General features: G+C 37.2%; 3 protein-coding genes across 5 annotated transcripts in view; 2 read left to right on the top strand and 1 right to left on the bottom strand.

The window, feature by feature from the left end:
* Positions 1 to 139: 139 nt before the first annotated feature.
* On the top strand, positions 140 to 5,908 carry LOC117994313 (zinc finger imprinted 3-like). 2 transcript variants are annotated; one of them, XR_011238244.1, is made up of 6 exons: positions 140 to 362; positions 1,605 to 1,743; positions 2,295 to 2,357; positions 3,201 to 3,344; positions 3,926 to 5,737; positions 5,768 to 5,908. XR_011238244.1 is itself a non-coding variant. In XM_034982200.2 (5 exons), exons 1-5 carry the CDS (start codon positions 234 to 236, stop codon positions 5,128 to 5,130), a joined length of 1,680 nt encoding a protein of 559 aa, XP_034838091.1. In that variant the 5' UTR covers positions 140 to 233; the 3' UTR covers positions 5,131 to 5,908. The 2 variants fall into 2 exon arrangements, 1 of the variants encoding a protein (XP_034838091.1); XM_034982200.2 differs by having other exon boundaries at positions 3,926 to 5,908.
* Positions 5,909 to 12,499: 6,591 nt separating this feature from the next.
* LOC117994119 (oocyte zinc finger protein XlCOF6-like) lies at positions 12,500 to 20,100 on the bottom strand. Its single transcript, XM_034982001.2, has 5 exons — positions 19,878 to 20,100; positions 19,089 to 19,221; positions 18,134 to 18,202; positions 16,629 to 16,769; positions 12,500 to 15,671 (listed from the first exon to the last, which is right to left on the bottom strand). Exons 1-5 carry the CDS (start codon positions 20,004 to 20,006, stop codon positions 14,491 to 14,493), a joined length of 1,653 nt encoding a protein of 550 aa, XP_034837892.1. The 5' UTR covers positions 20,007 to 20,100; the 3' UTR covers positions 12,500 to 14,490.
* A 1,387-nt stretch (positions 20,101 to 21,487) lies between these two features.
* LOC117994476 (zinc finger protein 728-like) overlaps positions 21,488 to 23,047 on the top strand; it is a 32,237-nt gene continuing 30,677 nt past the window's right edge. Inside the window, exons 1-2 of one of the 2 annotated variants that reach the window (XM_034982401.2) lie at positions 21,488 to 21,870; positions 22,609 to 22,765. In XM_034982401.2, coding sequence (XP_034838292.1) covers positions 21,718 to 21,870; positions 22,609 to 22,765 — 310 coding nt within the window. In that variant the 5' untranslated portion in view covers positions 21,488 to 21,717. The remainder of the gene's footprint in view (positions 21,871 to 22,608; positions 22,766 to 23,047) is intronic. The other variant, XM_069507752.1, reaches the window with a different exon arrangement.

Below are 23,047 nucleotides of genomic sequence, written 5' to 3'. Positions count from 1 at the left end.
GTCGATTACATCTTAGGTTATGTTTCCGAACGGTTAACCGGAAACTCAATAAATTAGAATCCAGAGCCAAAAAACCATACGACCATAGAGTGTCAAAAAACCTCAGCAAAAAACAAAAAAAAAATGTCAATGTCACGAAATGTCACTTAAAAACTAAAAATTCTGTTTGCAGATTTTACACAGAAATTCCTCTTAAATTGCTTGAAAATTGTTTAGAAAACGAAGTTAAACTTATGAGTTCTAGTGTTTTATGCCGGTGCTGCCTGGCGCGGCCGCCGGACAAAGACTTGAAGTCGCTTTACATACGACTCGGGAAAAGCGAAGTGTATGGAGAAATGTTAAAGGAATGTTTCGAAATTCAAGTATGTAATTAAATATAATATAAATTACTAATGTATCGTTGACTATCTTGGACCCTAGCTTCTCTCACACAGCTAGTAAACTACCCATAAAATCAGAATTTTTATAAATATTTACTGTAGTGGTCAACGTAATATTTGAATTGAAACCCAATTTTAGTTTTTTTACCCATACTGAAACGTTACGGAATGTTTTAATACATAGTAAATTAATGATTTTAGTAGGCGGTGTGCTTCTATTACATACTGACTGACTGACTGAATGAGCTATCAACGCATAGGTCAAACTACTAGACGGATCAGGCTGAAATTTGGAATGCAGATAGCTGCAGATTGGCTAAGAAAAGATTTTTGAAAACTCAACCCCTATGGGGGTGAAATAGGGGTTTGAAATTTGTGTAATCCACGCGGACGTAGTCGCGAGCATAGGCTAGTTTTTGTAAGATTTTGATTAATAAGATTTTGTTGGCATAACATTTGCCATCTCTAGGCTTTTTGATATGGTGACAAATACAGTTGGGTAGGGTGTGTAATATGTCACATTTAAATAAAGCGAATGTTTGTATGTTCATATTCTACGTGTTCATGTATTGTTTATCCGTTTAAGTTGAAACTTTGTACAGTTGTTGTTAGCTAATTTGTGAAGGTTTCTGTTGTTGTCGTGTTGTTGTGTGTTGGTGGTGTGTATTGCTTGCTTTTCCTGTGTAGTGGGAAGGTCCTCCTTCCTCCAGATTTTGACGAAAAGAGACAAATAGTCCATATTGTGTGCTACATCTATGTGTGTTGTATGTTTTCCCTCACGTTTTTTGTTTTTTATTGTCATTGTGTTTTTTACATATTATGTTAATGTTATGCTATATTCTAAGTTCTTTCATATGACTTATCTGTCTAAATTTGCATGCTGCTTATAATATGGAATTGTATAATAACCTGGCACCTAGGATTTGAATAATGTAATCTAAATATATAAAAGGAAAAGGTGACTGACTGACTGGTCTATCAACGCACAGCTCAAACTACTGGACGGATGGGGCTGAAATTTGGCATGCAGGTAGTTATTATGACGTAGGCACCTGCTAAGAAAGGATTTTTGAAAATTCAATCCCTAAGGGGGTGAAATAGGGGTTCCAAATTTGTGTAGTCCATGTGGACAAAGTTGCGAGCATAAGCTAGTTTTTCGTATAATTCTGTTGGTGGTTTAATAAAATAAATAAATATTTTCATATGTGATCATCATAATTTCAGTTCTCGCTAGAGGGTAGTGCCAGCGGCATATGTGATGTGTGCATCGCCAGACTACGGGACGCGTGGGACTTCAAACACCAGGTGCTGCAGTGCCTGGCGGAGTTCCAGCTGAAGCTGACGGAGATCAGTGATGATAAAGGTGATTAGAGTTCAGTTCATAATTGCTATTTAGTACTCCTGTACTATAAGCTGTGATGTGGCTAGGATGTCCGCCTTCTAATTGGCTTTCAGGGCTTTGATCCCGGGCACGCACCTCTAACTTTTCGGAGTTATGTGCGTTTTAAGTAATTAAATATCACTTGCTTCAACGGTGAGGGAAAACATCGTGAGGAAATCTGCATGCCTTAGAGTTCCACATAATAGTTTCTACCTTTGAAATGTTCCATCACTAATTCTTGCAGTAAACTGACAATATGCTGTCGCCTAGGCTACCTGAGACCTAAGCTAAACCAACCTAACCCTACCCTAACTAATCTCTATATATAAAAATGAATCGCTGAATGTGTTGCTGATCGCAAATCTCGAGAACAGCTGAACTGATTTCGCTAATTGTTTTTTATAATATTCCTTGAAGTACGAGGATGGTTCTTACGGTGAGAAAAATTTTAAAAATTGCCTGAAAAAGAATTGACTGTTTGGCATTACGAAGTTCGCCGGGGTAGCTAGTAATGAATATTTTTCTGTTTCCAGTTGAATTGCCCAAAATCAAAGAAGAATACTCAGATGCAGAGGACAATGGTATTTATTTCCTTGGTAAGAAACTAGTTTCTCTTGTTATTTTGATTGTAAAATTACAATAAATTGAGTGAAATATTTCAAAAACCAATCTATTTTGTTTGTTTTTTTGAAATATTTTTTGATAAAAACTTTGATAAAAACTTTGTTACTGATTTGACTCGTCAAATACCGTATTATAGTCCATATTAATATTATAATGGCGAAAGTGTGTCTGTCTACTTAACCTGCAAACGCACTTAACGCTGCGCGACGCGACGCGACGCGGCATCGCCTTGCTCCGTACTAATATCATTTTCAATTCTTAAATAAATAAAAATATTTTTTATTCAATTAAACTTTTACAAGTATTTTTGAATCGTCATAAATTGCATTTACCACTGGTTCGTAATGCCTTTCCTACCGAGAAGAACCAGCAAGAAACTGGACGGTTGCTCTTTTGAAGATTTGATATATAATATAGTATGCCATACTTATATGAAAAAGTAAATGCAGTCCCGCGCACTGCTGAACATAATATAAACTATATTTGCCGCGCAGCGTCGCTCATGTGCGTTTGGACCTTAACTTTTAACGGGTTGTTCGTTAAACCGATTTTGACGATATTTGGTACAGCTACAGCTTACATCCTGGAGAAAGACATAGGCAACTTTTTGTCCCGGAAAATCAAAGAGTTGTCACGAGATTTTAAAAACCTAAATCTACGCGGGCATCATCAAGTATTACGTTGCCGTCAAGTGTCCCCTTTGTTCTTGTTTGAATAGTCTAAGCCTTTGTTCTCTAACAGCGCCCTCCTGTCAATGTCATTCAAGTGCCAAAAGAGCCTTGTCGCACTGTATTTTCGTACATTTTTAATTACAGAGCCTAAAGAAGAGCTATCAGATTTCGAAGATCTCAAAGACAAGGACAAACTCGCGGAAATCCTCGGCCTGGACGACGTGCCGCTCAAGAGGAGAAAAAAGGACAGATCTGCCAAGAAGAGGTTACTTCTCGATAAGAAGAGTGGTAAGATTTCTTTATATAATAACTAGCTGATGCCCGCGACGTCGTCCGCGTGGAATTAGGTTTTTAAAAATCCCGTGGGAACTCTTTGATTTTCCAGGATAAAAAGTAGCCTATGTCACTCTCCAGATCTCTATCTATACCCATGCAAAAAATCACGTCAATCTGTTGCACCGTTGCGACGTGCTTGAAGGACAAACCAACAAACAAACACACTTTCGCATTTATAATAAGGGTACTGATACTGATAGTGTTTTTATCTACACTTCATCTATACTAGTACTAGCAGTTATCCGCGACTTCGTCTGCGAAATTTTCCTTGTTTCTCATGTGATTAAAAATCTTCCCACTGTAAAAGTTACTCACTTACTCACTCAATCTCAGCTTACGGTACGGAACCCAGAGTAACACTGTGGCCAAACTTCATACACCTTTTTAGGTAGGTACCTACGATTTTCATACAATCTGTCTACCCCCATTTCACCCCTTTAGGAGTCCACATACTGGGAGGGTTTTCCAACTCTGCAATTTCCTATGATATTTAATTCTGTACAAAAATTAATCAAAAATCTATTTATTTTCAGATCGGAAATCAAAGAGACTTGGCAACAAAACGACGACAATAAAACTTTCCCTCCGAGCGCTATCCGAAATAGAGAAACTCAGTGTTCCCAACATTAGATTCATAAGCGAGAACCAAAAACACAGCAGCAACGTGCAGAACCTGCTTAAATACTCTAACTGTACCCCCTTCTCCAACAAAACCCTCTCCGGCATAGTCTGCGCCTATTGCAAGGAAACCTATCCCAACCCCGAAGAACTTAGGTTACATAGTCAAAAACACAAAAAGGAAGACCTAAACTTCAATAAAAGACTAGACAAAAGCAATTTATCAATAAAAATGGACATAAACGACCTTAAATGCACATTATGCGAACAAAACTTCGATATAATAACTAACCTAAAAAAACATTTAACTAAAGATCACGATATCAAATTTTACCCAGACATTAACGACTACATCATGGAATTTAAACTAACTAACGGCGATTTACTTAACTGTGCGTTATGCCATTCAACTTTTGAAACATTCAAAATGCTCCTGCAACATATGAACGGTCATTACAGGAATTATATATGCGAAGTGTGCGATTTAGGTTTCATAAACAAGCATAGATTAAAAAATCATCAAAGGACTCACGAAATCGGGAATTTCAAGTGCAATTTTTGCGAAAAAGTCTTCAGTACACGCGTCAGAAAAGTTTGTCACGAAAAGTACACGCATAACACAAACGCTAGATACACGACAAACTGTCCCCATTGCGACCAATCGTTCACTAGTTACTATCAACGAAACAGACATATGTTTAAAGAACATAACATAGCTGCTGCGACATACAAATGCAACATATGTGACAAATCGTTTATATTAAAATCGAAATTGACGTCTCATATAAAAAAAGTACATTTAATGGAACGAAATCATATCTGTCCCGAATGTGGGCAAGGATTCTTCATCAAACAGTCGTTAGACGAACATATGGTTAAACATAATGGGGAAAGGGTGTTTAAATGTACAGTTTGTAGTAAAGCATATGCGAGGAAGAAAACTTTGCGAGAGCATATGCGAATTCATAATAATGATAGGAGGTTTAAGTGTGGTGCATGCGGTCTGGCGTTTGTGCAGAAATGTAGTCTCAAAAGCCATATGCTTTCCAACCATGGTCTCACGCTTGCGGAGTATGAAAATGCTAAAAGTGAGCTAAATAGTCCGGTACACGGGGTATGAGAATGCTAAAAGCTTACACATAGGTAAAAAAACCATCAAAGAACGCTCGAAATCGGGAGTTTTTAGTGCAATTTTTGCGAAAAAGTCGTCAAGCATATATTCATGATAATGATAGGAGGTTTAAGTGCGGCGCATGCGGTCTGGCGTTTGTGCAGAAGTGTAGTCTCAAAAGCTTATATGCTTTCCAACCATGGTCTCACGCTTGCGGAGTATGAAAATGCTAAAAGTGAGCTAAATAGTCCGGTACACGGCGTATGAGAATGCTAAAAGCTTAAATATAGGTCAAAAATCATCTGAGAACATGATTCCAATGAGACCCCTGACATCAGGGGTTAAATCACTAATATTTGTCTATGATTATTTGGGATTATCTGAGACAGAACAGACAAGCTAGCATGTCTGTATATTTAGAGTATTTGGCGATGGCAGGAACCATAGTGATCCAAGTTATTTTTTAACTTTTTGAGACCTAAGGAAAACTAGTTTGGATGTTTTCAAGTAATAATTAAAAGCACTCGGATCAGTATGGAATTTTTTGCACCTTCGTATCAAAATCTTTATTTTGGCGTTTAAACTTATCTTAAACGATCTTTATTTTGAGTAAAATGTTACTTAGATCACTATGGTTTTACCCTAGGGTAAAACCATAGTGATCTAAGTGAAGTGTAAATGATCTAAGATCTCGCTATTTAGGCTTCTAAATTAATAAAAGTAATGCTACCTAATGTAATTAATAAATTGTTTAAATAAATGTCACAAAATTATGGTTGTCGAGTTATTCAGAGTTTTTATTTCAAAGTTATACTTAACTTGTAATATATAAACATTAGTTTATATTAAGATTTATGTAAATAAAAGCAATATAGTTTACGTACTTATTTCATAATATTATGTATTATTTTTTAAGAAGTTATGGGCCACCAGGGGGGCGCTGCAGTTCTGGTTTTTTATTTTATGTCTTGTTACGGCGGTGACGCACTTGTGGCGGTTGCCACAATAGAAACTAGATGGCGCTGTTCAATCGATGACGTAGTCCCGAACAAATGTACCGCCGACAGTACTCGCACCAACAGAGTGTTCTTCAATCTGGACTTTATATAGAAGTTCCAATTCTTACCTTCTGATTAATCGCCATCACGAGTTTCATTTAACCACAACACACTCATCCGATCCGAGTCCGTGAAAATACGTTCCGAAGTAGTCATTAGAACTATTTGTATGGTAGCTCATGACAATACGACGTAGATATTTTTTATATCCGTATTTTCACGGATTCGGATCGGATGAGTGCGTGATCGCTTTTATTATTATTTTATCTGACGCTAACCAGTGGGAACTTTTGATTATCCAGGACAAAAGTAATGTATGTCTTTCCCCGGGATGCAAGTTATCTCTGTATCAAATTTCATCAAAATCGATCAAACGGACGGGGCATGAAAAGCTAGCAGACAGACAGACACATTTTCGCATGTTAAGTAATTTCTAGAATTAATTAGGATAGGTATACTACACTATAAACAGTTTATTCTTCCGATTAAAATGCTTAATTAATTATAAACGTTATATTATCAAACTTAACGGTTAATGTTATAATTTTGTTACTATTTGTAATAAAGAATTTATTTATATCCAAGTTTTTCTCATTTCTTTATCTACTCTGTCTTGAAATAATTCCTAAAATCTAATGAGAACCTCCTCCTTTTTTTGAAGTCGGTTAAAAACGCTAACATCCTAGTGGTTACCAGGTGACCAGGGGTGTTACGGATATTCGCATCCGCAAATGCGTAACATTCGCATTCATTGAAGCGGATGTTCCGCATTTGCGGAACAAGTAACGACCAGCAAAATAAAGTGGTTCTTCGTTCGCTAACTGACCAACTAAAAAGTTTACAGTACAGCCGAAAGTAATGTACATCGACCTTTAGAAGGAGATAGCAGAATTATAGAGCGTTGTCCCTGTTGTTGAGACCGACAAAACGTCAGGTATGAGTGACAGAGACAACGCTCTACAAAGCCGAAATGTCATTCTAATGGCCAATGTACATCTTTCTGCCGCGTTCTAGTAGACGAGAACTAGAATTAATTTTATGAATATTGGTATTTTTAACTGTATTTTGAACAAACCTTCGAGCATTTCGGCAATGAAAGTGTATAAATTTGTTAGTGATTCTCTCAAATTGATATAGTTTTAGGTTTAATTATGTAGTTTGATTTTAATTTAGTTTGTAACGATGGGGCTGGCATATAGATTATCTGTAAAAGCCCCCTTACAAAATAACAGATTAAAAAAAAACAAGAAAAACTAGAATTACCTACCTAGTACCCTGTGCTAGTACCGATCGGGCTAACGTCGACTAAACACGTAAGTAAAGCCGGGACAGATATCTCTTATAAATATATAAAACGAAAAGGTGACTGACTGACTGATCTATCAACGCACAGCTCAAACTACTGGAGGAATCTGGCTGAAATTTGGCATGCGGATAGCTATTATGACGTAGGCATCCGCTAAGAAAGGATTGAAAATTCAACCCCTAAGGGGGTGAAATAGGGGTTCCAAATTTGTGTAGTCCACGCGGACGAAGTCGCAAGCATAAGCTAGTTATTTGTAATATTAATTACGGTTTGTAGTGGACACTTTCAACTTTACCCCCATAAGAGATCAACTGGTCACTTTAATTGTGAAGGCATCGTAAGTGCGAGGGTGAGATATATAGAGCTTGCTTTGACTTTGCTTAGACTTAAGACACTGTTAAAACGAGACAGCGTTATATCGTTGGCATAAAGCCGTTTCGTTTTAACACAATCTTAAGTCTGAGCAAAGTCAAAGTGCGCTTTATAGATCTCAGCCTAGAGTTCTTTATGAAGGGTTATTCCCGTTGAGTCACACCCCCGTGTGTAACACTGTGACACAAGGTATTAAAAATTTCAAAACATTCCCGTTGAGTAACACTGTTACACAACGGGAATTTTTTGAACTTGTTGGCACCTTGTGTCACACCTACATAAATACATATTATTGCGCGTGTATCAAGTATTAACTGATTGTGCACTTTTCCGGGGTGTTATTTATTTATAAATCCAAGATGGCGGACATGAATTTTTTTTTTCAAAAAATTGACATGGGTGTCGTTTTCAGGGTTTTCGAGGGTGCTGAATTTGATGATGACATTTATTCTGAAATCCAAGATGGCGGACATGATTTTTTTTTTTCAAAAAATTGACATGGGTGTCGTTTTCAGGGTTTTCGAGGGTGCTGAATTTGATGATGACATTTATTCTGAAATCCAAGATGGCGGACATGATTTTTTTTTCAAAAAATTGACATGGGTGTCGTTTTCAGGGTTTTCGAGGGTGCTGAATTTGATGATGACATTTATTCTGAAATCCAAGATGGCGGACATGATTTTTTTTTCAAATAATTGACATGGGTGTCGTTTTCAGGGTTTTCGAGGGTGCTGAATTTGATGATGACATTTATTCTGAAATCCAAGATGGCAGACATGATTTATTTTTCAAAAAATTGACATGGGTGTCGTTTTCAGGGTTTTCGAGGGTGCTGTATTTGATGATGACATTTATTCTGAAATCCAAGATGGCGGACATGATTTTTTTTTCAAAAATTGACATGGGTGTCGTTTTCAGGGTTTTCGAGGGTGCTGAATTTGATGATGACATTTATTCTGAAATCCAAGATGGCGGACATGATTTTTTTTTTTCAAAAAATTGACATGGGTGTCGTTTTCAGGGTTTTCGAGGGTGCTGAATTTGATGATGACATTTATTCTGAAATCCAAGATGGCGGACATGATTTTTTTTTTCAAAAATTGACATGGGTGTCGTTTTCAGGGTTTTCGAGGGTGCTGAATTTGATGATGACATTTATTCTGAAATCCAAGATGGCGGACATGATTTTTTTTTTCAAAAAATTGACATGGGTGTCGTTTTCAGGGTTTTCGAGGGTGCTGAATTTGATGATGACATTTATTCTGAAATCCAAGATGGCGGACATGATTTTTTTTTTCAAAAAATTGACATGGGTGTCGTTTTCAGGGTTTTCGAGGGTGCTGTATTTGATGATGACATTTATTCTGAAATCCAAGATGGCGGACATGATTTTTTTTTTCAAAAATTTGACATGGGTGTCGTTTTCAGGGTTTTCGAGGGTGCTGAATTTGATGATGACATTTATTCTGAAATCCAAGATGGCAGACATGATATTTTTTTCAAAAAATTGACATGGGTGTCGTTTTCAGGGTTTTCGAGGGTGCTGAATTTGATGATGACATTTATTCTGAAATCCAAGATGGCGGACATGACACCTTGTGTCACACCTACATAAATACATATTATTGCGCGTGTATCAAGTATTAACTGACTGTGCACTTTTCCGGGAAGTTATTTATTTATAAATCCAAGATGGCGGACATGATTTTTTTTTAAAAAAAATTGACATGGGTGTCGTTTTCAGGGTCAAAAAAAATCATGTCCGCCATCTTGGATTTCAGAATAAATGTCATCATCAAATTCAGCACCCTCGAAAACCCTGAAAACGGCACCCATGTCAATTTTTTGAAAAAAAATTCATGTCCGCCGTCTTGGATTTCAGAATAAATGTCATCATCAAATTCAGCACCCTCGAAAACCCTGAAAACGACACCCATGTCAATTTTTTGAAAAAAATTCATGTCCGCCATCTTGGATTTCAGAATAAATGTCATCATCAAATTCAGCAGCCTCGAAAACCCTGAAAACGACACCCATGTCAATTTTTTGAAAAAAAAATCATGTCCGCCATCTTGGATTTCAGAATAAATGTCATCATCAAATTCAGCACCCTCGAAAACCCTGAAAACGACACCCATGTCAATTTTTTGAAAAAAAAATCATGTCCGCCATCTTGGATTTCAGAATAAATGTCATCATCAAATTCAGCACCCTCGAAAACCCTGAAAACGAGACCCATGTCAATTTTTTGAAAAAAAATCATGTCCGCCATATTGGATTTCAGAATAAATGTCATCATCAAATTCAGCACCCTCGAAAACCCTGAAAACGACACCCATGTCAATTTTTTGAAAAAAAAATCATGTCCGCCATCTTGGATTTCAGAATATATGTCATCATCAAATTCAGCACCCTCGAAAACCCTGAAAACGACACCCATGTCAATTTTTTGAAAAAAAAATCATGTCCGCCATCTTGGATTTCAGAATAAATGTCATCATCAAATTCAGCACCCTCGAAAACCCTGAAGCCGACACCCATGTCAATTTTTTGAAAAAAAAATCATGTCCGCCATCTTGGATTTCAGAATAAATGTCATCATCAAATTCAGCACCCTCGAAAACCCTGAAAACGACACCCATGTCAATTTTTTGAAAAAAAAAATCATGTCCGCCATCTTGGATTTCAGAATAAATGTCATCATCAAATTCAGCACCCTCGAAAACCCTGAAAACGACACCCATGTCAATTTTTTGAAAAAAAAATCATGTCCGCCATCTTGGATTTCAGAATAAATGTCATCATCAAATTCAGCACCCTCGAAAACCCTGAAAACGACACCCATGTCAATTTTTTGAAAAAAAAATCATGTCCGCCATCTTGGATTTCAGAATAAATGTCATCATCAAATTCAGCACCCTCGAAAACCCTGAAAACGACACCCATGTCAATTTTTTGAAAAAAAAATCATGTCCGCCATCTTGGATTTCAGAATAAATGTCATCATCAAATTCAGCACCCTCGAAAACCCTGAAAACGACACCCATGTCAATTTTTTGAAAAAAAAATCATGTCCGCCATCTTGGATTTCAGAATAAATGTCATCATCAAATTCAGCACCCTCGAAAACCCTGAAAACGACACCCATGTCAATTTTTGAAAAAAAAATCATGTCCGCCATCTTGGATTTCAGAATAAATGTCATCATCAAATTCAGCACCCTCGAAAACCCTGAAAACGACACCCATGTCAATTTTTTGAAAAAAAAAATCATGTCCGCCATCTTGGATTTCAGAATAAATGTCATCATCAAATTCAGCACCCTCGAAAACCCTGAAAACGACACCCATGTCAATTTTTTGAAAAAAAAATCATGTCCGCCATCTTGGATTTCAGAATAAATGTCATCATCAAATTCAGCACCCTCGAAAACCCTGAAAACGACACCCATGTCAATTTTTTGAAAAAAAAATCATGTCCGCCATCTTGGATTTCAGAATAAATGTCATCATCAAATTCAGCACCCTCGAAAACCCTGAAAACGACACCCATGTCAATTTTTTGAAAAAAAAATCATGTCCGCCATCTTGGATTTCAGAATAAATGTCATCATCAAATTCAGCACCCTCGAAAACCCTGAAAACGACACCCATGTCAATTTTTTGAAATAAAATCATGTCCGCCATCTTGGATTTCAGAATAAATGTCATCATCAAATTCAGCACCCTCGAAAACCCTGAAAACGACACCCATGTCAATTTTTTGAAAAAAAAATCATGTCCGCCATCTTGGATTTCAGAATAAATGTCATCATCAAATTCAGCACCCTCGAAAACCCTGAAAACGACACCCATATCAATTTTTTGAAAAAAAAATCATGTCCGCCATCTTGGATTTCAGAATAAATGTCATCATCAAATTCAGCACCCTCGAAAACCCTGAAAACGACACCCATGTCAATTTTTTGAAAAAAAAATCATGTCCGCCATCTTGGATTTCAGAATAAATGTCATCATCAAATTCAGCACCCTCGAAAACCCTGAAAACGACACCCATGTCAATTTTTTGAAAAAAAAAATCATGTCCGCCATCTTGGATTTCAGAATAAATGTCATCATCAAATTCAGCACCCTCGAAACCCTGAAAACGACACCCATGTCAATTTTTGAAAAAAAAATCATGTCCGCCATCTTGGATTTCAGAATAAATGTCATCATCAAATTCAGCACCCTCGAAAACCCTGAAAACGACACCCATGTCAATTTTTTGAAAAAAAAAATTCATATCCGCCATCTTGGATTTATAAATAAATAACACCCCGGAAAAGTGCACAATCAGTTAATACTTGATACACGCGCAATAATATGTATTTATGTAGGTGTGACACAAGGTGCCAACAAGTTCAAAAAATTCCCGTTGTGTAACAGTGTTACTCAACGGGAATGTTTTGAAATTTTTGATACCTTGTGTCACAGTGTTACACACGGGGGTGTGACTCAACGGGAATAACCCTTTGAAAGACATCATGAGGAAACCGGCATGCCTGAGAAGTCTAAATATGTGTAAAGAAACCGCTTCTTATTCTGAGAGGAGACCCGTGCAGTAGGTAGTGAGCGAATTATAGATTTATATGATCGTGGATATTATAAGTCCCGCAAATTGCTAATGCGCGTGGCTGCCATTTTAGTGATGTCAGCACTAGACTAAAGTTCCGTGTTGATGGTATAGTTTTACTTAAATATACCTACGTTAAATGACGTCATTTCGATTTTAATGAGACATGGTTCCAGCGCAATAGCAATTTGCGGAACTTTTAACTGGACATATTACACTAGAGCCTCTGGTCCCATAAAGCATCATCATCATCATCATGATCAACCCACCGCCGGCTCACTACGGAGCACTACATAAAGCATATTGTGTGGAAAATAAAACATGCCATTAAAATAATAATATTATAAATTTTATTATGCAGGTATTTGTTGATTTTAAAATATCACATTTAGCACATTGTACAAAAAGCAAAAATAATAATTTTACTAAATAATATAAGGTATACACCTAACTCTCAAAAAAAATATTTTTATTTTAAAATAAATTAAAAACGTAAACTTTTGAATTTCAATACAAGATTTTTCTAATACTTCAATCAATCAATCAATCAATCAGCCTATTTGCGTCCACTGCTGGACATAGGCCTTCCCAAGAGCACGCCACCACACACGATCCTCCGCCTATAACTTATTTACCTAATACTAATTTTATTTTAATATACAAAAGGCATTTACAAAAATTGTGATAGTTTTGAGATTCACTCGTTGAGATTTCGCCAAAAAACGTGGGCATTTTCAAAAACGGATGTTTCTAAAAAATACAACATGAGCAGGTTACCTATTATAATATTCTGTGGTAAAACCAAGGCAATTTGGATTTTGGGCCCACGAGCATATAACATATTTCTAAACTTTTCCCACGTTTTTTAGCGACTGTTGGGCGATTGACAGGTAGCATGTGAAAAATATCGTCAAAAGCCTTTTTAACCGACTTCAAAAAAAGGAGGAGGTTCTCAATTCGTCGGAATCTTTTTTTTTTTATATACTTTTTTTTTATGTATGTTCCCCGATTACTCAAAAACGCCTGGACCGATTTTGAAAATTCTTTTTTTGTTTGAAAGGGTATACTTCAAAGTTGGTCCCATTTCAATTTGGTGAAGATCTGATGAACATCTTCGAAGATAGATACTAGAACTCCTCAACGGATAAGAGTAAATTGCTTGCGATCAGTGTAATAGCTTAGTAAACAGTAGATTTTTAACCAGTCATAGCATAATTCCATGGGGCCACTAAAAATTGTGAAATAAAATTTTTTTACAAAAAAAATAAAAACCGACTTCGTTACATAAACACTAAAAATTGAAAAATAATTTAATTTATTACCGAATATATTATGTATACAGGAGTTAATATAGTTCCATAATAATATCTTTTGGGGTCGGTGCCAATGAGGTGCCATTGTGGAGTCTCATAAAAATATGAAGTCTAGACGATTCGCGCAGCTAAAGCTAATTGGCACCGGCACCAAAAAGTATTATTATGGAACTATATTAACTCTTGTATACATAATATATTCGGTAATAAATTAAATTATTTTTCAATTTTTAGTGTTTATGTAACAAAGTCAGTTTTTATTTTTTTTGTAATTTTTTTTTATTATACATGCAAAATCACCCTGAAAAATTTTAAGGCGATATGTGTCTCAAAAGCGGTGTTGAGGCACATTCGGATGAGATGAGATTCTTTGAGAATCAAGTTTGGGCCTCAAAAACTACAAATCTGTTTTTTTTTTTAATTATTAAAATTAAAGATATTCTTTACTAGAAGTACTTTCTACACGTTCGTTCGAATCGTTTAATCACTACTCATTATTATAAATGCAAATTTTTAATAAATGAGTAGTTAGTGTAAATTGTAGTAGTAAATTTGTTTGTTAGTTTGTCCTTCAATCACCTTGCATTGGAGCAACGGTGCAACGTGATTTTTTGCATGAGTGTATTTAAAGACCTGGAGAGTGGCATAGGCTACTTTTTATCCATGAAAATCAGACAATTCCCACGGGATTTAAAAAAAAACCAATTCAAGATCTGGAACTGATATCGCTGGCAGCCAGGCTGATCCCGTGATGTGACAGCAGGTGACTCTTGAGACTGCACTTCTGTACGAACGACGTCGCACACACCTCACACTTGAACCGCCTGTCGTTGTTGTGGATACGCATATGCTCCCTCAGAGTGTACTTCCTCGCATACGACTTGTGGCACACCTCGCATGCATACTTCCTCTCGCCTGTATGTTTCACCATATGCGCTTTCAACGCTTTATTACTGAAGAACCTATAACCACACTCCGTACACTGACAGTTCCTTTCCATCAAATGATTCTTCTTTATATGACACATGAGTAACGACTTCAACACATAACCTTTACTACATACGTTGCATTTATATTGGGCCTCCGAATTATGGACCTTGACCATGTGTTGGTTCCGTTGGTAGTAGGAACGGAACGGAACGTCACATAGCAAACAATTGCTGATATTCCTCGTGCCCAGATGTTTGGTTTTCTCATGATATTGCTTTTTAGTCCGACTCGAAAACACTTTTTCACACAAATCACATTTAAAGCTCCCATCTTGATGGGTCCCTTGGTGCGCGTTTAAAGACCTCTTAGTAGCGAACGAATTCTCGCACTTAGTACAACTGTAGTTCCCATAATGTTTATTCATATGCTGTTTTAACATTTTGAAAGTTTCGTATGTCGATGGACACATCACACAGTCAAAAACATCACCTTTTTTTAACTTAAACTGCATTATGTGATCTTTAATATCGTTGTAAACGATTTTATTGTGGTTTTTAACTAAATGGTCTTTTAATTTGGTTAAGTTATCCATTTTTGTGGTACAAATCTTGCATATTAGGTCCGTTATGTCTAACTTAACGCTGTATTCGGCCATATCGAATGATGATTTGAAGTCGAATCTTTCTTGTTCGTGATCTTTTTCAGTATGAGACCTCAAGTCTAGAGGGTCTGGATAGGTCGCATCACAGTAACCGCAGACAAAGCCGAGTAAATTCTTGTGTTTGAACGGTATGACATTGGAATATTTCAGTATAGTCAGTAAGTTGTCTCTGTGTTTCCGTTTGTCTGCGACGGATTTCTTTGTCCACGTCAGATCTATTGAGTTCTGTTTCTCTTTCTTCTTCTTGGTGCTACTTTTCTGTTGTTTCGACGTCTTCATTTGTAGTTTTCCGGAATCTTGAAGTATAAAATCAGTACCCTTATTATAAATGCGAAAGTGTGTTTGATTGATGGTTTGTTGGTTTGTCCTTCAATCACGTCACAACGGTGCAACGGATTGACGTAATTTTTTGCATGGGTATAGATAAAGACCTGGAGAGTGACATAGGCTTCTTTTTATCAAGGAAAATCAAAGAGTTCCCACGGGATTTTTTAAAAACCTCATTCAACGCGGACGAAGTCGCGGGCATTAGCTTGTAAAACATATAAATCCGTAGGTACTAACAAAAAATATGATTTATGTCTAAATATAAAATACTAGCTGATGCCCGCGACTACGTCCGCATGGAATTAGGTTTTCTAAAAACCCCGTGGGAACCCTTTGATTTTCCGGGATAAAAAGTAGCCTATGTCACTCTCCGGGTCTTTATCTATACCCATGCAAAAAATCACGTCAATCCGTTGCACCGTTGCGACGTGATTGAAGGACAAACCAACAAGCAACACACACTTTCGCATATCTATACTAATATTATAAAGAGGTAATGTCGTTAAGTTTGTTTGTAGGGGGTAATCTTTGGAACTACTGAACCGATTTTGAAAATTCTTTCACCAGAGCTACATTATTCCTGACTGACATAGGCTATACGGGATCTTTAAAAACCTAAATCAGATCAGCTAGTATTTATATATAGAGAAATATACTTTTTATATCTAGACAAAACTTTTTTTTTTTTTTTTATTCAGATACAAGTTAGCCCTTGACTGCAAGCTCACCTGGTGTTAAGTGATGATGCAGTCTAAGATGATAGCTGGCTAACCTGGAAGGGGTATGGCAGTTTTTATTAAACACATACCCCTTTGGTTTCTACACGGCATCGTACCGGAACGCTAAATCGCTTGGCGGCACGGCCTTGCCGGTAGGGTGGTAACTAGCCACGGCCGAAGCCTCCCACCAGACAAAACTATACTTACTTATATTCAACTTAGTGACAAAGTTAGCTATTTTCTTGTGGTTCTGCTCAGTTTTTTGACTTCTACTTCTGGTTTTTCTCCTCGGCCGCTCGATTTTAGCTATAATGTCTGTATCAGCTCTTGAAGGCGATTCCTCTTTGACTGAAATAAAACATCAGGTTCATATCATCATGATGATCAACCCATCGCCGGCTCACTACAGAGCACGGGTCTCCTCCCAGAGTGAGAAGGGTTTTGGCCATAGTCTACCACGCTGGCCATGTGCGGATTGGTAGACTTCACACACCTTTGAGAACGTTATGGAGAACTCTCAGGCATGCAGGTTTCCTCACGATGTTTCCTTCACCGTTAAAGCAAGTGATATTTATTTATTTAAAACGCACATAACTCCGAAAAGTTAGAGGTGCGTGCCCGGGATCGAACCCCCGACCTCCGATTAGAAGGCGGACGTCCTAACCACTAGGCTTACTTGTTTTATTTGAAACTAGCTGATGCCCGCGACTTCGATCGCGTGGATTTAGGTTTTAGAACATCCCGTGTGAACTGTTTGATTTTCCGGGATAAAAAGTATCCTATGTCACTTTCTAGGTCTTTAACTATACCCATGCAAAAACTCATGTGGACCCGTTGCATCGTTGTGACGTGATTGAAGGACAAACCAACAAACAAACACACTTTCGCACCCTACTAGGTGGACAGACGACATCAGACGAGTCGCAGGGAGCCGCTGGATTCAGGGCGTAAGACCATGGCGTGTGGAAGTCCCTAAAAGAGACCTATGTCCAGCAGTGGACGTCTATCGGTCTCTCGGTCTCTATATATAAAAATGAATCGCTAAATTTGTTGCTGATCGCGAATCTCGAGAACAGCTGAACCGATTTCGTTAATTCTTTTTTTATAATATTCCGAGTTTATATTGTTTATAGAGAATTTATATTGAAGTACGAGGATGGTTCTTACGGAGAGAAAAATTAAAAAAAAAATTAATCGACTGTCGCCGGGGCAGCTAGTTTTGAATCAGATCAGATCAATAAGAGATTTATGAAGTTTACCATAGCTGGGTTGTTCATTTAGTTAGAAAAACTATTAATAAATAAGCCTACCTCTAAATTTTTTTTTTTTTTTTTTTTTTTTTTTTTTAATATACTTTTTTTTCAAATTATTAGGATTTTTTTTTTTTTTTTTTTTTTAATTATTAGTACCTTTTTTTTTTTTTTTTTTTTTTTTTCAGAGGTCATCCCAAACGCGGGCAAAGGCCTCCCCCTTTTTCTTCCAGGTATCCCTGTTAGCGATCAGACGCGTCCAGAGCGCACCAAGGCCATCAAAATCCTCCAGATCTGCGCGCCAGCGCGTGCGGGGCCTGCCACGGCGACGCGTTATGTAGCGTGGACACCAGACTGTGCTCTCCTAACTATTACATATACTTAACTAGCTGACGCCCGCGATGATGATGATGATGATTATGACGATGATGATGATGATATAAATGATTAACAGATACTCACTGGTGTCAACAAAGTTATCAGAATCACAGTCACTCTGTTCAGGTTCTGTCTTCACTAATGGTTTTGTATCTGGAAACAACAGAGTAAAGAATTAGCAATACAATACAGTGTTTTACGCCAAGCGAGAAAAAAATCTAAAAATGTATGAACAATAAGCAATCAAAAACCGGCCAAGTGCGAGTCAGGCTCGCGCAACGAGGGTTCCGTACTACAGTCGTATTTTTTCGACATTTTGCACGATAATTCAAAAACTGTGATGCATAAAAATAAATAAAAATCTGTTTTAGAATGTACAGGTGAAGACCTTTCATATGATACCCCACTTGATATAGTTATCTTACTTCGAAAATTGGAAATACTAATTATTAGTTCATGACCACAATTTAATTTTTTTTGTGTGATCTAACCCTAAATTCACGGTTTTCAGATTTTTCCCCTAATGCCAGCTATAAGACCTACCTACCTGCCAAATTTCATGATTCTAGGGCAACGGGAAGTACCCTGTAGGTTTTTTGACAGACAGACAGACAACAAAGTGATCCTATAAGGGTTCCGTTTTTCCTTTTGAGGTACAGAACCCTAAAAAATGTCAACAAGACCACAATGCTTACCAGTGGCATGCACAGGTATTCAAGCCTGGGTAGGCAGTAAGGTATGAACCTATTCAGTCATAATGAAAAATAAGCATAGAGTTGTTAGGGCTAGGGTCACTAGGGTAAGCAGTGCATTTATGTCTCTATAACCTGCACGCCACATTATTATAATAATATAATAATAATGTAATAGACTAGGTGGACGGACGACATCAGATGAGTCGCAGGGAGCCGCTGGATGCAGGCAGCGAAAGACCGTGGGGTGTGGAAGTCCCTACAAGAGACCTATGTCCAGCAGTGGACGTCTATTGGTTGATGATGAATGTAATAGAGAAGCTATGTGGAGAATAGCAGTCACAAACCTAGTTCTTCATAAGTGAGGCTGTTGAGGAAGGCGTCCTCTGCTCTGATCACCTGCTGCTTGAAGCAGAAGGATTCTCGGAGGTTCTTTACGCATGCTTCACATATACCGTTGTTGTTGGCACTTGGCACTAACTGCAAATATAATAGTTACATTACTTGCATTATCATGAGGAACCCAACGCAGGCTCGCTGCTGAGCACGGGTGTACTTGCAGAATAGGCCATAGTCTGCTACGCTGGCTAAGTACAGATTGGCAGTTGTTTTTTTTATTCAAATATAAGTAAGCCGCTTTTCGGAGTTATGTGCGTTTTAATTAATTAAATATCACTTGCTTTAACGGTGAAGGAAAACGTCGTGAGGAAACCTGCATGCCTAAGAGTTCTCCATAATGTTCTCAAAAGTGTGTGAAGTCTACCAATCCGCATATCCGATCCGCTGGCCATCAGCGTGGTAGACTATAGCCAAAACCCTTCTCACTCTGAGAGGAGACCCCTGCTCTGTAGTGAGCCGGCGCGCATGATGATGATAAGTTAGCCCTTGACTGCAATCTCACCTGGTGGTAAGTGATGATGCAGTCTAAGATTGAAGCGGGCTAACTGCATCATCACTTACCACCAAGTGAGTATGCAGTCAAGGGGTAACTTGTATCTGAATAAATAAAAATAAAGAGGTTCTAAGAATCCACCATCGCTTTACAATCCCAAGAGAACTCTACTAGTAAATGATTAATGGAAAGGGATGACACTCCAAGCAATGAGCTATTAATAGGCACAGGGAAATAAACTCACAACAATGTTAAAACATTCTTGCAACATTTCTGAATAAACTTCCTTTTTTTCAAACAAACTGTAACTGGTGCTCAAATCTCTTGTAGCTCCTTTGGCGAGACAGCAACGACAGATTTTAGACGTATCCATTTTTCAAGCTAATTAATTGATTTTTATATTGTGTATTTTTTAATAAATAAACAATTTCAATTTCCAAAATTCTCACAGCCACAGATGAATAACCTGAAAATCGAACCACAGACCAAAACCAAATAATTATGTTATTTTTTTTCTAAGAATACAACTCTGGATTCCAGATATCAATGAGTTTCATAATTTTGTAAGCTCTGTGCTTAAACTACTCTGTGTTTCTTTCCGGTTTTCCTCTCTCTGTTACAGTTACAGTGCTACCGCTTAGAGCAGGTCAGTGTGCCCATTTGTGGCAGATTCCTAACATTTGGGCAGATTTGGCTTTTAAAGGAGATATTTCGAGAATGTATGGGGGCTGGGGCAGTATCAGCAAAACATTGTAGTTTGTATATTAGACGCCATATTGAAAATCCATGAAATTATTGATATAAAATATTTTTTTAGCACTTAAACTTTTAAACAAATAATTTGTGGTTACTGGGATACAGGATTTTTTTATTGTTAAAGGTAGTTTACACTGTAGGTACATGTATGTGACACATACTGAAACATCTTACTCTGGAAGAATAGGCTGACGACGAATAGAATGTAAAATAAGTACCTATTGTCAGCAACACTGGTTAGATTACTCGTTAAATACAACTTCTGTGTAATAGGTCTATGATAAGCATCAGGAAGAATGTTAATAAATGTTACTGATTTGATTATTGTAAATTGGGTGTGTCAACATGCCTTTTGTCAACAAACCTAAAATAAATAATGATTAATATTAAGATCATGCGATAGTCGCCATCCGCCTTGTTTGCGATGGCAGTGTTATAAAAGTACCCTACCTCGACAGGGAGGGGACAGTTGATTGTCGTGATCCGATCTGTGAGGTTCTTCAGCCCAGCGCAAACAAGGACGGTGGCCTATACTAAAGTTAAGTATTCTTATATTTTATTAGCATGTAATCATTTGCTTTTTATAGTCTACTTGTGATTGTTATAACTGAGTACCAGATACGTTTAAGGTACTGTATACTATGTAATGGTAATTGTAATGTTTTTAAAAGATGTGTGTCGTAGAGTTTCTTGCCCTTCTTCTCTACGACTAAACACCTTGGGCGAGCGAAATGGGTGGTAGATTCATTTTAAAATAAATAGACCTATGCTGAAAACTACAATTAAATTATTGTTTTCCTTACATCACAAAATGTAGGATTTTGTCGGGGTAATCTGAAATGGTGCTGACACTATTTTCTATCAATACTGTTTTGGTTGCAATATATGGTGTTACCACAAGAACGAAAGTTGCGCTCCCATATAATTTAGACTCATTTCGGTCGATCTATACTGTGAACTAAACATGGATAATTTATTGATTTATATCTTTTTGTAGGAGCTCTGGATTCGTAGTATTTGTGATATCCGGTTATTTATTGAGTTTTTGATATCCTTATTTCTTTTAGTTCAGAAAAGTCTAATTAACAAGCCTTAAAATAATTACTTTTGTTTATAATAAAATCTAAATAACATAATTATTACTTAAATAGAAAATTATTTAAGTAGGTATACAAAATATTAAGTTGGCATTTCGATTTTCTTAAGAATTTCAGATTCAGAAACCAAAATGGCGTGTATCAAGCAAAACTGACGCTGAGCGTTGTTTCGATTTGAGATTGAAAATATTGCTTTATTTATATGTGATGTATTAAATAACTGTAACAAACATGGAGTTTGACGAAATTGTGGTAAAAGAGACCCCAGGGTTGTGCCGGTGCTGCCTGTCCGAGGGGTGTTACAAGGATTTGAGCACCGAATACACTTGGATGGAAGAACAAGAAATTTATGCCGATATGCTATTGGAATGCTTTGATATTAGCGTAAGTAACTGAATAAACTAGTATTTAAGACGTTTAGTAGGTACAAATTCTATTTTTGGCATATACTTAGTTCATAGGTGCTTAGAGGCTTTATTATTCTGTTTTATCCAAGGATCTGTGAGGATGCATTTTCGATCATTGAATCATTTTCCAACAGAGCTTAGATTAGCTAAATCAATACAGTAAGAAAGTGTGTCTAACTATCTTACCTTTATAAGACTTATCCGCTTTACCGATTTTGACGAAATTGTGCACAGAAATATTTTGCATCCTGGATATATTTGTATCAAAGAGTTCTCGCGCGGTTTAAAAACCCTATATCCCTACAGGGCACACTGGGCATACACTCTTAAAAGTTTTAATGAGTGTATGTTTGTTACTCTTTCACGCTAAAACCACCAGGCGGATTTGACTGAAATTTGGATAGGCTACTTTTTATCTTGTACTATGCTCGCGACTTCCGCGTGGACTACACAAATTTCAAACCCCTATTTCACCCCTTTAGGGGTTGAATTTTCAAAAATCCTTTCTTAGCAGATGCCAACGTCATAATAGCTCTGCATGCCAAATTTCAGCCCGATCCGTCCAGTAGTTTGAACTGTGTGTTGATAGATCAGTCAGTCAGTCAATCCTTTTCCTTTTAAATATTTAGATAAATCCATGGTTCTTGTGGGGTTTTAAAGGGCATCATCTAGGATACAATAAGCGAAAGCCTGCATCAAAAGTCTTTATTAACAGATATCCCAACACATGGAAGGGCCCAATGGGCCAAACCGGCTGATCTGCGAGGTGTGCATCACACGGCTACGCGATGCTTGTAACTTCAAGAAGCAAGTCCTGGAGTCGGAGAAGAAGTTTGTTGACATGGTGGGGAGAGGGGAGTTCAAGGCTAGAGGTGAGCTATGACAGTGATATATTTAGTGAACTGGTAATGGTAACAGGTGCTAGTGATGTTACGAATATTCGCATATTTTTGCATATTCGCATTCACATTCCGCGAAATTACTGTGAATGTTTTGCGAATATTAAAAAATATTTTTGTGATGTAACCAACTATGGTTAATAAAACAAAATCCATTAATTTCTTATGTTTTTTAAAGTAATAAAAAGTATGTCCAAAATATGACATTCGTTACATCACTAATATGTACTATCTCAGTTTAAAAACTTTACAGGA

Source organism: Maniola hyperantus, chromosome 26 (genome assembly GCF_902806685.2).
Source record: "Maniola hyperantus chromosome 26, iAphHyp1.2, whole genome shotgun sequence".
Lineage (NCBI taxonomy): Eukaryota > Metazoa > Arthropoda > Insecta > Lepidoptera > Nymphalidae > Maniola > Maniola hyperantus.
This window is presented reverse-complemented; position numbering and strand designations above follow the sequence as displayed.

Bases quoted from the DNA above. Each gene is read 5' to 3' on its own strand.
- LOC117994119 (XM_034982001.2), bottom strand. From the start codon at position 20,006: ATGGATACGTCTAAAATCTGTCGTTGCTGTCTCGCCAAAGGAGCTACA. The intron at 18,203-19,088 runs GTTTGTGACTGC...TGTTGTTTCCAG, and splicing joins CCTCACTTATGAAGAACTAG to ATACAAAACCATTAGTGAAG. The intron at 16,770-18,133 runs GTGAGTATCTGT...GTTTTATTTCAG, and splicing joins TGATAACTTTGTTGACACCA to TCAAAGAGGAATCGCCTTCA.
- LOC117994313 (XM_034982200.2), top strand. From the start codon at position 234: ATGAGTTCTAGTGTTTTATGCCGGTGCTGCCTGGCGCGGCCGCCGGAC. The intron at 1,744-2,294 runs GTGATTAGAGTT...TTCTGTTTCCAG, and splicing joins GGAGATCAGTGATGATAAAG to TTGAATTGCCCAAAATCAAA. The intron at 2,358-3,200 runs GTAAGAAACTAG...TTTTAATTACAG, and splicing joins CAATGGTATTTATTTCCTTG to AGCCTAAAGAAGAGCTATCA.